The following is a 15,610-nucleotide window of genomic DNA, read 5'->3' as shown; positions in this document are numbered from 1 at the left end:
ATGGCACAAATATTTAAAGTTGTTTACTGACCTGCAGACCACACCTTAATTTAACCATATATATTTCAAATTTTTTTCAATCCAGTTCCTACAGAACTCCCAAACAAATCGGTAAGTTCTGCAATAAATATCTGTATTGTATCCTTCTATTGTATCTGTTTTACAGGTAAATAAATTGAAATAAAGTGTACTTTGCCCAAGGTGCATAGAAATAATACTGGATAATGAAGAATTATTCAGAGTCTTTAACCTAACAATTTCACTAAGACTAGCAACAGGATCCTCATGAGCAAAAGAAAAAGAGATTCTCCCATTGAAAAAACCTGCAGATCATCTTTACTTACCTGGCTTTCTACTGAGACCAAAGATTTAAATATCAGTTAAACATTTCTGACTTCATTTTCACAGCTACTGTTGACATCTTTGATCAATGACAACTTAGGGTAATTAGGAACTGACAGAAATATTGGCAGCATTTTAAACTAATAAAATTTTAATAATTTTACCTTGGACAGTGTGAGGCTGGTTTTTGAAATGGACAGAGTTGTTCCACTGTTGTTTCACAGGTAATAGCCTGAACTGAAGAAAGTAAAACAGAAACAAATAAATATGTGCTATTTAGAAAAATCATAAAGTAGTACTGAGTTTATAAGAAATTAATACTAACCTGTTACTTTAGAGACAGTGAAGGAATTAGCTGACTGGTATTTTCTGAAGAAGAAATAATAGAAATTGTCAGTAAATAATATATTTCAGTGATTTCTTTTAGCTAGAAGTATTTTTATTAGAGAATACAGAAATTAACTCAAGACACTGTACCAAACCAGTTTTTACCCACTGCACCCCCCCCGCCCAGTTGTGAATCTACTTATTGCAATGACACATTTATTTTGTACTCCCACTGAATCCATCTGAAAAAAAAAGAATGCATGTTAAACTCTTTCAGTAGTTTAATTTGCTAAGAGAGTAGTCTGCTAGGAACAAACCATGCAATATATTTGTCCCTCAAAATGTAGCATGTGGTTGCTCAGAAGCATTCATCTACCAGAAGAGATCATTCACTTTCTGCTCAAGATTCATTCCTATAAACAACTCCAACTCTGAAAAGAGTTTCTCCTCACAGACTTTCTGAAACATTTAATTAAATTTTATTTTTGGATCTTGTGTCATCTGTTATCAACAGTATCACTGAAAACCCAGTGTAAAATGTAAGTCATTTTTTCTCAGTAATTATATGGTACCCAGATGCATTCGTTTCCTGTTGTTATAAAGAGTCAGGTATATAGATTATGTTGTTTCATTCCAAATTGATGAGCATTTCTATTTTACTCCTCTTATATTCTGTTTTCCTCTTCTTTTACTCCTTGGATACACCTTTGATTCTGATATTTTTCATCTGTAACACAGAAACTGACAATGCTTTTGGCACCCATAAAGCTATTTATTATTAAAAAAAAACAAACCAAGGAAATGATTCCCTATTCCCCTTTGGAACAAATTGCTCCTGGGGACTCCACTGTTTGCCTGCATTGGTTTATTTAGTTGTATGGCCCATCAATTTCACATTGTTTTCACTGAGGCAGTTCATACTTCTGTTGCCCTAGCATTGCAAACACTGATGGGGGTATAGTTCACTCTACTCTTTTGTTGATTATTTGAGATATTGAGAACAGCATCCTATACTAAGAAAATCCAACAGCTGAAAAAACATTGTTATTAGCAATCCTGATTAGAAGTCAGAGGAGCTGAAGATTAGGAAGTTTGCTGTATGCTGCACTGACAGTCCCTTTTCTGTATTCCCTATTCTGGTTTGCAATACACAATAGAGGTGAGATCCACTTTATGTCATCTATTCATTGAATGGATATGTAGTTTATGCAAGGTTCCATCTAGAGACACTGGTAAGAGTCAGGTAGCTGCAAGGTACCCCCTGCCTTATCGATGGGCCTTTTGAAGGTTTGAAACTTTGGTAAATAATCTTTATTTATCCCATAGCCAACAAAACCAAGTGTTAATACCTTGCTCTGAGTTCTGATTCTCAAAGGATAGGTGCTAAACACACTCAGGTAGGCTGGACACTCATACAGTTTTGTCTCATATGGCACAGAAACACAGAGATTTCAACTGATGGAAAATCAAGTGCTTCTAGTTTAAAAGATCGTTTTACAGTTTATCTACTCTTACACTTGCTCCTAATATGTTAGGATTGGTATAATCCAGAGTTACTTGTCTCATTGTCTCAAAGCAAGTAAAAAAAAGAAATATCTGTCTGTATCTTCATTTTTAGGTGGGTAACTAACCTGACCACAGTCAGGTCATCAGATGATCCAAAGAAACAGATTGATATCAATGCCTTAAGTGCTACCCAGGTAGACCAAATTATAGGTCATTGAATTTAGTCTGCTATTGGTTTCTCATAGGACTGACTGCCATTGGCTTCTCATAGGACAGTGAAAGCTTCTAGCAGCTTCTAACAGAAGCCACCCTATAGCTCCCCCCACTACTAAAACCCAGCTACAGGTTAAACCCAAGACACAGGTAAGTGTTCTTCTCTATGCCGGATTAGATTTATCTGTTGAAAAGAGAAATTATCACAGGTGCACAGCACAGAGTGTATGTACAGTCTCTGATGATCACCTATCTCCTTACCCTTGGGTTTACACCTGAGCCAAATACATCACTCAGCAAAATTCTATTTTCTTTCAGTTCAATGTCACTCCTACATTAACTGTTCCATGCATACTACTATTACATACATACTAATTATAGACAAAAATAAGGACAGAAATGTACAGCTCTGAAGAATACATTACTATATATATTGAAGTGTAATTTGCAAATATTAATAGTATCTTAGATTCAAATATGCTAATACTGATGTTTTCCTATCATTGGATAATTACGTAAGAAACAGCAAGTATTCTTCCCTTCTGTGCACTGTTTTTCTGGATTTTCCCAGAAAATTTCTCAGAAACTGTGGAACTGTGATGAAATCATCAAACATATAGGAAGAGGTGTATTTTCTACTTGGTTCATATTCTTCATATGTACACTACAAGAGGGTCACTTACAGAAAAAACCTTGTAAGATTATTGCTTTCTTAACTGTCATAGATTGCTCTGTCCATGGTCCAACTTTGGAAATAATACTAGCTTTGTTCAAAACGTGTAAAACAATCTGCCTTCTTTCACATCATAATTGTGTCACTTTTCTGTCCACCATTAAACACTGAATAAAGTTTCAGAATGGATACAATAACTCCATATCCATGTGCCTTTCTATAGCATTTTCATATTCTTTATGACAAAAAGTATGAGAAAAATATTTTACTGTGATACATCTTGTAGGAACTACAAATAAACATGTGAAAACATTTCCATATATTTTAAGAAAACTTACCCAATTGACTGAATGCCATTTCTATAAGACTTGATAAAGTAGTTTTTCCTCCCTTGCCTAGTGACATCAACCCAACCACCTTCATTGTCTAGGATGCCATAATGTATGGCAGCTTTACAAATACTGGATTGCTGAAAAACAGAGCAAGAAAAGCAGTTTCATGTCAGACAATAAGGTTTCAATTACAATGTGTCATTAAAAACTTGGTAGAGAGTCTATTAGGTTTGGCATGGTCTATGTAGGTATTATTTCATACAAATAAAACACCACTTTGCCTTACTCAGAGATAAACTGTTCTTATTTACATTATACTTGTTCACAGTAGTTGTTATTTCTTATATTGTTTTCCAGACCTACAGAGTAAATGCTATACTTTCAGCTAGCATTAAGTCAAGTAGGCCTACCTTATTGAAACAATTTATACCCACAAATTGAGTGTACCCACAAATTGCTGTACTTTTAATCGCACCTTCACATATTTACATTCAAACAAGTGGACATAAAAATTCTACTTCTGTGTATGCGTAAGTATGAAGAATATTTGGACAGTACATGCAGAATAGCAGATGCAAATTTAGGTCATCTGATGCTATCTTAAACATTTGGTGTTAGCTTTTATTTTTGGTGAATGTTGATATACTCAAAATGCATTCTTAATATGATTTTAACTAGTATTCCAACAGAAAAGACATTTCATTAAACACTTTACTGGTACAAAATCTAATTTAAAAATATTTATTTACCATTTCATAATGTACACTTCCAATAACTTTGGCTTTGCTATCCAAACAGCCAGCAGGACATTCATACCTAAGAGAATAAAACACAACTTGGTCTTAAATCCTGGGATTACAAAAAGGGAAAATATTTCAGCTCATGTACAAATACAGCCTTTCAGAATAATCTCAAAATGACAACTGTAAAATTTACCATACCTATTGCAAGTTGTTCCTTTGCACTGATCTCTCAGCCTTACTTCACATGAGACAATCTGAGCTAAAACAAGCAAAAAAGCAAATTCACTGCAGTGAATTTCATACTATACAATTTAATTTTGTTGACCACTTGCAAATCAGGTAAATTCCTTACACATTTGCTGCGTGCTTATTACTTCATTTTTCTCACTGTCATCAGTGCCTGTGGAGGCCGAAGGTGAATGTGTTCTTGGCCGGCTTTGCACTGTTGCATCCTGGGCTTTGGATCGTTGACGTTCAATCTCGTTGGTTTCCTCTTCTGGTTCATGGGGAGAATAAGGTCTTTCTGAATCCTCTGTTTCAGAAAATGGGCAAAAAAAATAATCTCTCAGAAAAAAAAAAAATCAGTGTGGAATGTAAATCCCTCACTGTGTTTCAGTAAAATGACTTTGTTCTCATAAAATGGTGGAAAAATGAAAGCAAGAAAGACTTCTCACTATTTCATAAGATAAAGAACACAAGATTAATAAAAACATCTCAAGTATGTTTGTGATACTGAGCAAAGATTTTTTTTTTCTAGTACACGCAGCACAATTTAAGTATGAAAATGCTCCTGTTTTAGTACCTTTATGCCATCAGAAAACCAATAGAACAAAGATGATCTCTGTTATACATGAGTTTTACCAAATTCACAGATGATATGCAATTAAAGAAGCTTATTTCATAATAAAATACACCTGAAAATGAGGCCCTTCTATTCATACACAATGAAAATAATTTTGAAATACTTATAACTGAATCTACATTTCTTACTTAGACAAGAACTATAAGGAAGGTATTTGGGCACATTTATGCACTTTCATATGGTCCATATGAGATCTCAAAAGTTATTAAGAAAAATTGCTAAATTACTCATACACAGAGTAAAGCAAAAAGAAGTAGCAGTTTCATAATATGTTGTGTTTCAATGCTATAAAATATGAATAGCATTCCAAAAATTTTAAGAAGTTAATAATCATCCTAGCCTACATTTTAATTTCTAATGTCTTCCAGTTTTGTTCTTGATTTTTCATATAGCACATGACTATGTCATTGAGATAACGTTTCGCTATAAACAAATGACTGCATAGACTTCCACTGTAATTACAGAAAGGCATAAATAGCACACAGTGACAGTCTCCATCCTTGTGCACTAAAAGCCCTGAATCAGCACTTATCAGCAGGAGTTCAGTACAGTCCACTCTGATGAGGCTCAGCCTCACATACCATAACTACATGATCTCATTCATCATAGTAAAGAAGGGCCCTACCAGGTCTTTGGGTATATGCATAATATATACTATTCCACTAGGTTAAGGCATAATGAGGAAAGAAATCAAAAAGGAAAGGTTACATTTCTATTCCCATTTATAGTTGTAATGCTGAAATAGTACTTACCTCTGTAACAAAGATTTTCTCTACAACCTCCTCCAAAACTAGGGGGACATGCGGAACAAGGGCGACCAGGTTTATAAGGAGCATGACCCCACCAATTACCCCTTTACACAAAAAGAAAAAAAAATAGCAAAAAATACCTTAATAAATAAATGTATTAACATTAAACAGCATTTAGTATGTCAACAAATAAATAATGAAAACCAGCAGATACATAGACTGTAACTTTGTTCTGATATTCCCAAGTAACAAGCAATAGGATGAGAGGAAATGATCTCAAGTTGCTCTAGGGGAGGTTTATATTGGATATTAGGAAACATTTCTTCACTGAAAGGGCTGTCAAGGACTGGAACAGGCTGCCCAGGGAAGTGGTGGAATCAGCATCCCTGGAGGTATTTAAAAGACATGTAGATGTGGCACTTAGGGACATCGTTTAGAGGTGAACTTGGCAGTTTTAGCTTAACAGTTGGAGTCAGTGACCTTAAAGGTCTTTTCCAATCCAAATGATTCTATGATTCTATACCAAATACATAGGACATAGTTGAAAAGTCCATGAAGAAAAAAGCTGAAGAACTGATGTAAATTGCTGTAAGATCTTTTCAGACTGGCATAGCGCTGTAAGACTAAGTTCCTCCATTACATGAGAACAGGCTCCACTCTCCTAGATGGAATATCCTATAAAAGTTGATCTTAACCATGAGCTTCCTGTTACACATTCCTTAAAGTCACAGTGGGGAAATACAAATATCACACTACAACAAAGATCTCTGATGCTGTATACTAAAACACGGACCAGAAAACCAAAGGACTAGAAAAATCACAAGAGTATTTGGGCAGCCAAAGCCTGCCTTGGGAACAAAGTAACAGTACAAAAGATAGAAAATCCATGATCTCCTTTCAGATTATTTAAAGTATCTTGCCCCCTCAAGATATTTCTGGGTATCAATCTACTTACTTAGGAGAATAATTGCATACAAGATAGACTGCTTTTGGCCAAATCTGTCCCCAGATGTTCATGTTATGACACAAATTAATTGCACAACCAATTCTGCTACTTGTAGCCCAAACAACCTATGGAAAATGAAAGAGAAAAATGTGAAACCAAAGCTGATAAACTTAAAATCATAACTATCTCCAAACTTCAATATATAAAACTCAAATAACAGAAGTGATATATTCCCCTCTGTTATAAATGGGTTGAAGTGACCTAATTATAACTGCCAAAAGGCCATTTGGTTATACCCTTAATAGAAAGAAAAGCTTTACCTTGACACAAAAAATGCAGCTCTCATTTTATACATATAAATGGTCTAAGCATATATTTGAAAGTGTAGCAAAACATTTACAAAACATGATCTGAAGAACTGGTTCTTGGAATTACAATTTATAGATGACTGTGAGTTAGAAGTTATATTCCTGTGCCCTAGAGTTCTCAGTACAACCTAAAGACCCAGAGGGGTTTGGATCGGTTGGACTGAGAGAACAGATATCTTTCAGCAGTAAAAGGAAGTAAGATAAAGGATAAAACTTAAAAAAAAAACCCTCATACACCAAATAGACCCAAGTAATGGATTTTAAATGAATATGCTTTCATGTCATTGCCATCAAAGGTGGTTGTGCTCCTTATTCACCTTTCACTGCAGATCTCAAAATAATCAGAGTGACAAAGGCTGGAATCTTCAAATTAGACAAATATGACAGCTGTTGAAATTGTATTAATTCAAGATAAGCCAGATCTGTAGATCCAACAGGATACCACAAAAACACTATATATGTATTGATCTCGCATGTAATGGTAAGTGTAATTATATTTAGAAAAATGGTAAATAAGAATATGGAGATAATTCTGTTTTAAAATTAGATACAATTGTAAATTATGCTACTAAAGAGAAAATAAATGTTTAAAAATTAATAATTTTTAGGTTTTCAAATATTGTATCACAAATTTTATGTGGACTGTAGTATAACCTGAAAATCATACATTTCCCATTCACTGAAAACATGACTGGCTCCCCTCTGCCAAAATTCAGGCTAGATACACAAATTTCAGAAGTAAGCAATAAATTAGTTTTATGCAATTTTAAAAACGTGCTGAAATTAAAGTAATATCTTAAAATCTATTCCTTGATCTGAGGAACTCACCTAAGAAAATATTTATTTTTTTTAAAAATGAGCTGTTTCTTCAGCTTATTACAGAAAGGACTATCAGCATACCAGCACAGAGGCCGGATTATGCAAAGTGCAGTGAGCAGCAACACAGTGCGACACTGGTGTTCATGAGCTTTTTCCTTAGTCCTGATAAGGAAGTGATATTTATGAGGATGAAGTCTAAAGATTTGCATGGCAACCCTACTCTGTTACTAATACCCAGTGCTTTTAACCATGGAGTCTAAACAAGCCCTTTTGGGGCTTTTGTGCTATGGCATATACTGAAAGTTTAGTATGCTCTAAGTATCATACAGCAACATAACTGGAGGTCTCAACCACTCTTTTCCACAGGTGATAAAAAACAAACACATCTACATACCTGTGTGTAATGTGTACAAACAGGACCAGAGCATCTGTATGGACAATATGGATTGCATTCATGAGGATAGGGATACGTGAAATCTCTCACTTCATCATACCATGCTTGGACATGAAATGTTGGAGGTCTGTACCTATGAAAGCCAATAGCAGAGTATTAGATCATTCAAAAGTTGTAGCTTCTATCATTTTTCCTTTAAGTAATAATCAAATTTTGTTAAATTTTAAAAAACTTCATATATTGCATAAAACAGTATCTTAAACTACCTTCCCCAATGTGCCCCCAAATTCTGTCCAATTGACGGAAGAAGGTTTGCTGGTCCATGCTCCCAAAGACAGGTTTCAGCCCATGACTCTGCAGATCTCTCCAGTTCTGTGTCCCATGTCTGAAATTTGAAAGAAAAAAAAGGGAAATCTTCTTAGAAATCCTTGGTGTGTATCTCATTCTATAAAAAATAAAAAAAGAAGACTGTCCATTTTTGAAGTTTCTTTTACTGAGGCAGAAGACTGAAGAAAAAAGTGAGACTTGAAAATTACATGCTCCATTTGTGTTACGTAAGAAAGAAAAATGTTTTCACCATGAGAAAAAACAAAGTTTTAATCCCATTGCAGCATTCCCTTTAGAAACCATGTGCAGCCATGCTGCAGTGAATAAAGCACAAATACGAAATTGAAAGGCTTAGTTCAACTTTCCAAGCTAAACTAAGTGCTTTTTCTATCTTGAGATTTCTTTTTACTTATGGGCACTTTTCTTAGTCAAAAGGGTATTACCCAACATGCTTTCAAACAAAGCTTTATTTCCTCTAAACCAATAGTTCATGTGAAATGAATGCGATTTTCTCTTCCTTTTCTATAACGAGTTTTTGTTGAAATAATACACAATTCAAACACAAATATGAAAACTAGAGTAAGGTTGTCATTCATTGATTTTATCACTAGGTTGGCAAAAAGGGAGACATTCATGAGGCATGCTTAGGACAAGTCAAAAAAAAAGATCATGAATTACTGTGTATCACTACTGTTTATCCTTATTTTTAATTCTTTAAGAGACATGGAAGAATAGGCTTGTAGCTGAAAGGCAAATCAAAAAAATCATACCATACTCTGTATGCATAGTTTTTACTGCACTAATCTGGGGTTTGCTCAAAGTGATCCATCCCTCTTGCACAAAGTATCCATAATGCTGCTTGACTTTTTGAATCTCCTGAGACCTGCAGAAACAGTTTCCAGATACCTGTCTCTCTGATACCAATGCTCAGGTTAGGAAACTATAGTATTTCCTGAGGAAAGAACCTCAAGTATTTCATCATAAATTCAGATTAAGTTTCATAGATTAAGACTATGCTATCTAAATAACAATAATTCAATATTTCCAGATCCAAATTCCCATGCAGCCACTGGAGATCATATCTACAAATTTTTGGCACAGATGAAAGGTAGAAAGCTCCTTAACACAGCCAAAGATTACACAAATATAACAGACAAATTCCACATGCTAAAATTTATTTTTCTATTGATTTTGACATGCAGTTTTCATGTTATTAATCAGACTACCCATTAAAAACAAATATGTCCTTGGTTATATAAGACCACCATTATATCACTCAATTTTATCGTAGAATATCTGTTCTTGCTTCTCTTCTTCAGAGGTCTCCAATGTATTGCATTCCATTCTGTCTTATTATTATCATACAATCACAAAGAATCACAGAATATGCCGAGTTGGAAGAGATCCACAAGGATCACTGAGTTCAAGTCCCAGCCCTACACAGGACCATCCCCAAGAGTCACACCAGGTGCCCCAGAGTATCATCCAAATGCTTCTTGAACTCTGTCAGGCCTGGTGCTGTGACCACTTCCCTGTTCCAGCACCCAACCACCCTCTGGCTGAAGAACCTTTTTCTAATATCCAACCTAAACCTCCCCTGACACAACTTCAGGCCATTCCTTCAGATCCGGTCACGGGTCACCACAGAGAAGAGATCAGTGCCTGCCCCTCCTCCTCCCCTCACAAGGAAGTTGTAACTGCAATGAGGTCTCCCCTCAGTCTCCTCTTCTCCAGGATGAACAGACCAAGTGACCTCAGCCGCTCCTCATACATCTTCCCCTTGAGACCCTTCCCCATCTTTGTTGCCCTCCTTTGGACACTCTCCAATAGCTCAGTATGTTTCTTATATTGCAGTGACCAAAACTGCACTCAATATTCAAGGTGAGGCCACAACAGCACAGAGCAGAGCAGGACAATCACCTCCCTCAACTAGCTGGCAATCATCAGCAAGTAAGAAATTTACAGAGTACATTTTGACTCCCAAAATGCAATATTTATTTTGACAGTATTACTCAAACAGTATAATAATGACAGAATAAATCTTTTAATCCACCTTTGGATACAAAGCCCATTAATTTTAGAAAACAGTAGGAATTTTCTATTCACCCTTCTGGGCCAGTACTTTGATATCATAAACTCCAGCATTCTTTAATCTTCATAAGGAAATATTCTAATCTTAAATCACAAAATTTTATATGACAGTTTGTATAAATCTTTTCCTCTTCCCTTTTGTTGTCACACTATCATAAATAGTTCTTCTCCCTTCTGCACCCACTGTAAAAGAACAGGAAGGTTAACATACTTCCTCCACATACATATTTTGTTCTTATAGATTGTAGTACCATTGCTTCATCATTCTATCATGAAATCACAAGATCATAAAATTTTAAAACAAAAGCCACTACAGTTTGTTTTTGTTGCATATATTGTATGACATTAAGTCAGTTCAAAATCTTATAATATGTAGATTTAGCTCTGAGCATGAACAAGTCATAAAGTTAACATAATTCCCAAATAATTGCTGTTAAGAATGGTTTTACCAACTAGACTCTGAAATGCAAATTTAGAGTAAATTAGACTTATGATAGATGTGGTGGGTCTGGCCGAGCCGGAATTTATTTTCCCATAGTAGCCCTCACAGTGCCGTGTTCTGCATTGGTAGCTAGAGGAGTGTTGATAACACACCCATGTTTTGGCTACTGCTGAGCACAGCACTGTAACATTCCTTCTTCAATGGAGGGCGAGATCCTGGGAAGAGATACAAGTAGGCCAGCTGACCCACACTGACCAAGGTGATATTCCATACCATAGGACATCAACCCAGATATAAAACCTGAGGCAAAGAGCAGGACTGGAGGCACTCACTGTCTCTGATGGCTGCCTGCTGACAACCGTTACATGTGCTGGAGCCCTGCTTCTCAGAGAAGTGGCCAACCATCGCTGCTTATGGGAAGTAGACTTATGGGAAGTAAACTGCTGGCTTCTGCTTTTTGCACGTATACGCTGCTTTTGCTTTCTTTTTTGCATAAACTGCCTTATCGCAACCCACGATTTGTGTAGTTTTCTTTTCCCACCTTACTCTCTACCCTGTCCAGCTGGGAAGGGGAGGGATACAGCGGCTGGGTGGGCACCTGGCATTCAGCCAAGGTCAACCCACCACAGTCCTTTTTGGCGCCCAGTTGTGGGGCACGACAAAGGCAGTTATATATATATATATATATACACATTGCATTGCATTGCATCGCTTATAGCTTTACTTTGCTAGTTTCGGGAACATACTAATATAAACAGTGACTCTGCACCTTGCTTTTGTACTAATGGCCTTTCTGTGCTGGGGGAGTAGTCTTCTGGGGAACTATTTGAGACTGATGGAGGAATACAACCTTCCCCCCCTTCCTGACTGATATAAATGGCTTTATAATGAAGTCACCCATGCTCCTTGTTAATCCTTATGTGAGCTGTTTAGTAATGTTACTGCTACTAACCAATATTGTCAGAACATTATGGAGTTTGTGGAATGTGGTGTTATCTCGGTGTAGGAGAAAACAAACTTTAGGTGATAATACATTGGGATATGCCCTGAGGGGCCCAGTTCCTGGTGGCAGGGAGTGTGGAAGGATTCCTAGGGTGTTTGACACCTCCCATTACCCAGGACTTCACACCTGACGGGTATTCAACCCTAGCAAACTGACACATCACCTCATGGAAGGGTGCCTTGCCTACCCCAATCAAAACCAATAGCTTCTTGCCCTGGCCTGGCCTGTGCTTATCGAGCCACAGTTCAATACTCTCAGAAGACTGTAGTGGAGGCCGGAACCCAAACTGTAATGGAGGACGCTCTGGCTGAGACAAGGACTCAGATCGTAACACCTACACACCTACAGGCTTTTTGGTGGCCTGTACGGGGAAGTCATGAGGATTTTGAGATAAGGATAGTAACTGGGAGAGGTAACGAGCAAAACAAGTATTGAATACTGTTCGAGAATGAAATGATCGTGGGGAATTTTTGCTGTAATTGTGGTAAAGGTACATGGGGTGGATTTTGCGTAAATTGTTCACTTAAGTTTGGTGATTGGTGATGTTATTTTGATTTTTGGCAGGGGGAATTTTCGTTATATTCTGTTTTGGTAGGTTGTTATTTCTTTTGTTTATGTAAGGGAAGGTTGCGTGATGAATGTGAAATTTAAAATTCTTAAATATGTGATTCACAGAGGTGAGGAGAGGAACGTAGTGGGTTTCTGTGGCTGGGTTTTGGTAGCAGGGGGCCTACAGGGGTGGCTTCTGTTAGAAGCTGCTAGAAGCTTCCCCTGTCCAGTGGAGCCAATGCCAGCTGGCTCCAGGATTGGGCCGAGCCAATTAGAAGTAACAGTAATGCCTCTGTGATAACATATTTAAGAACAGAAGATTGTTGCCTAGAAGAAATTTCAGCCAGGGAAGAGCGGAGTGAGAACATGGGAATAACCAAGGTCAGCGCAGAAGGAGGAGCAGGAGGTGCTCCAGGTGCCAGAGCTGAGGCCCTGCAGCCCGTGGTGCAGACCATGGCGGAGCAGCTGTCCCCCTGCAGCCCATGGGGGACCATCGGGGTGCAGAGACCCACCTGCAGCCCATGGAGAAGCCCATGCTGGAGCAGGTAGATGCATGAAGGAGGCTGTGAACCCGTGGGAGGCCCAGGATAGAGCAGGGTCCTGCCAGAGACCTGCGGCCCATGGAGACAGAAGCCCACGCTGGAGCAGGTTTTTCCGGGGTAGGACTTGTGGCCCCTGTGGGGGACCCACGTCAGTACAGCTCATTCATTAAGGACTGCACTCCATGGAGGAATGACCCATGGGACAGCAGTTTGGGAAGAACTGCTGCCCGAGGGATGGACTCACGCTGGAGAGGTCCATCAAGGACTGTCTCCCATGGGAGGGACCCCACGGGAGCAGGGGAAGGACTCCTCTCCCTGAGCAGTGGCAGAAACAACTGACCACAACCCCCATTCCCCGTCCCCCTGCACCATTGGGGGGAGGAGGGAGAACAAGAAAGGAAGGAGGGGTGGGGGGAAGATGTTTTTAAGACTGTTTTATTTCTCACTCTTTGGCTCTTATCCTGTTAGTAATAAATATAGGTATTATCCCCATTTTGAGTCTTGCTTTGCTCGTGAAGGTAATCAATCACTGACCTCTCCAAGCTCTTTACTCATGAATCCTTAGCTGTTTTTTTTTTTTCTCTCTCCTCTGTCTAGTTGCAGAGGGAGGGTGAGAGAGTGGCTTTAGTGGGTACCTGGTATCTGGCCAGGGTCAACCCACTACAGTAGATCAAAATTTGGGCACCTGCTCAGTTTTAGAACTTCCCACTTCAAAGGCTAGCTACGATTTCTTATAGCTCTGATGAGCTTCAGAAGGCCACTATATATTCTCTTGTAAAGCATCTCCTCACATTTTCGACTCTTAAAACAGAAGCCATGGTTAGAAGCTCTACTGTTCCATTTTTTCACCACATAAGTTTAAAAATATTTTATGCAGCTATTTTAACTGAAATAATGATTTTTTTTTTAAGATTAGAACTAGCCAATCAATTTTAGCTGCTTGAATCAATTCTTCAAGCTACTGAAGTAGTTATCTTTAACAAAATTTTCTTTTAAAGAGTAATGATAGCTATGCATGACAGAGCCATCCAGAACTCTGCAAGAATAGCTTTTTGATGAAAAACTTAAATTCACCGTTAATCCTCCTGACAGATGAACACCCACGCTCCAAGTGCTGTTGAAATTGGATATGGTCTTTAAAGAAAGTTCCGTCTTCTTTAACTGTTTCTCTGCCTTCATCCACAGTATAAAATACTGTCTTTACTCCCTTTACCCCGCTAGCCAGAGATAAGCAGACTTCCCAGTTTCTAAGACACAATCTTAGCTGCAGCAAAGAAATATTCACGCCTGAGCAGACAGTCTTAAGCTCTTCACAGAAAGCATAGTGCAGGAGACAACATCAGCAATGAGAAGTTTGAGGTGTTTGGATATTTCTGTCCATTGCACAGTCACTTCTGACTCCAGAAAAGGTTGGTGTATGAGCCAAATAACCAACTCCACTTTCTTCATGAATGGGGTTATACATGCAAGATTATTTCAGGTAGGAATTGGCACGCTTAATTCAGGGAAAGACGTCATAGCTTAAGGTTCATCACGATGCAATCACCCTAATTCTTCTTAGGTTATAGAGTTTAAATTTGTCCTACAATTTACGGTGAGGTGATCCTCATCATAATGCACTTTCCTCGAAGCAGCCTCATTTATGATTACCAAGATATAGCTTAATTTCTTTCTGATTTTAATCATTTCAGAATTGTTTTGAGATGTGATGGAGTTAAATATCAAAAGCATTACATATTCAGACATAAAAAATCTGTCAAGTGTAAATGGCACATAGGAAACATCTCTTTAAGTGCAGTATTCATTTTCTCATCAAAGCCACCACTTCCTGAAGTGTCTGTCACAGAAGCTAGAACTAAAACAAAACCTCTGCAAAGGTACATCAAATTTATGAAACATTCTGGAACAACGTCTAATGTCCCAGTTCAAAAGAACTTTCTAGATAGAGATTCAAGTCACTTTCGTGATTACCAGAGCCTTTAAAGAAAAAGTGGGAATAAAATACTGCTAACCACCTACAGCCACAGAAAACAAAAAAAGGTAAAAGAGTTTAGATGTCACAGTTACTTGGGTCTCCAGGCCCTTCTCAATCTCCAGGATCACTCTAATTATTTTTAATATCCTTGATATTCAAGGATCAGTTCCTTCAGGCTCAAGACCGATGAATCCCAATGAGCAAGAAATCAGGCAAAGGGGAAAGAGACCTGCATTCATGAACAAAGAACTCCTGTCAATATTCAAGCATAGCCAGGAAATACACAGGAGATGGAAGCAGGGTCAGGCCACTTGGAATGAATTTAGAGATGTTGTCAGAGTAAGCAGAAATGAGACAAGGAAGGCCAAGGCCTGTCTGCAATTAAATCTGGCCAAGGATGTGAAGGA

The 15,610-nt window shown here is 37.8% G+C and overlaps 1 protein-coding gene across 3 annotated transcripts in view; it reads right to left on the bottom strand.

Annotated features, from left to right (window-relative positions):
* CRISPLD1 (cysteine rich secretory protein LCCL domain containing 1) overlaps positions 1–15,610 on the bottom strand; it is a 40,350-nt gene that overhangs the window by 8,999 nt on the left and 15,741 nt on the right. For 2 of the 3 annotated variants that reach the window (XM_017812554.1, XM_017812555.1), the window contains exons 2-11: positions 8,541–8,659; positions 8,275–8,407; positions 6,703–6,818; positions 5,751–5,851; positions 4,489–4,668; positions 4,335–4,395; positions 4,143–4,209; positions 3,400–3,530; positions 668–711; positions 507–579 (exon numbers count right to left, since the gene is read on the bottom strand). In XM_017812554.1, coding sequence (XP_017668043.1) covers positions 507–579; positions 668–711; positions 3,400–3,530; positions 4,143–4,209; positions 4,335–4,395; positions 4,489–4,668; positions 5,751–5,851; positions 6,703–6,818; positions 8,275–8,407; positions 8,541–8,659 — 1,025 coding nt within the window. Of the gene's footprint in view, positions 1–506; positions 580–667; positions 712–3,399; positions 3,531–4,142; positions 4,210–4,334; positions 4,396–4,488; positions 4,669–5,750; positions 5,852–6,702; positions 6,819–8,274; positions 8,408–8,540; positions 8,660–12,324; positions 12,465–15,610 lie in introns of those variants that run through there. The other variant, XM_017812556.1, reaches the window with a different exon arrangement.

The sequence above is a fragment of the Lepidothrix coronata genome, unplaced genomic scaffold (assembly GCF_001604755.1).
Source record: "Lepidothrix coronata isolate B3197 unplaced genomic scaffold, Lepidothrix_coronata-1.0 Scaffold36, whole genome shotgun sequence".
Classification (NCBI taxonomy): domain Eukaryota; kingdom Metazoa; phylum Chordata; class Aves; order Passeriformes; family Pipridae; genus Lepidothrix; species Lepidothrix coronata.
The sequence above is the reverse complement of the archived record's forward strand: the minus strand, read 5'-3'. Positions and strand labels throughout refer to the sequence as shown.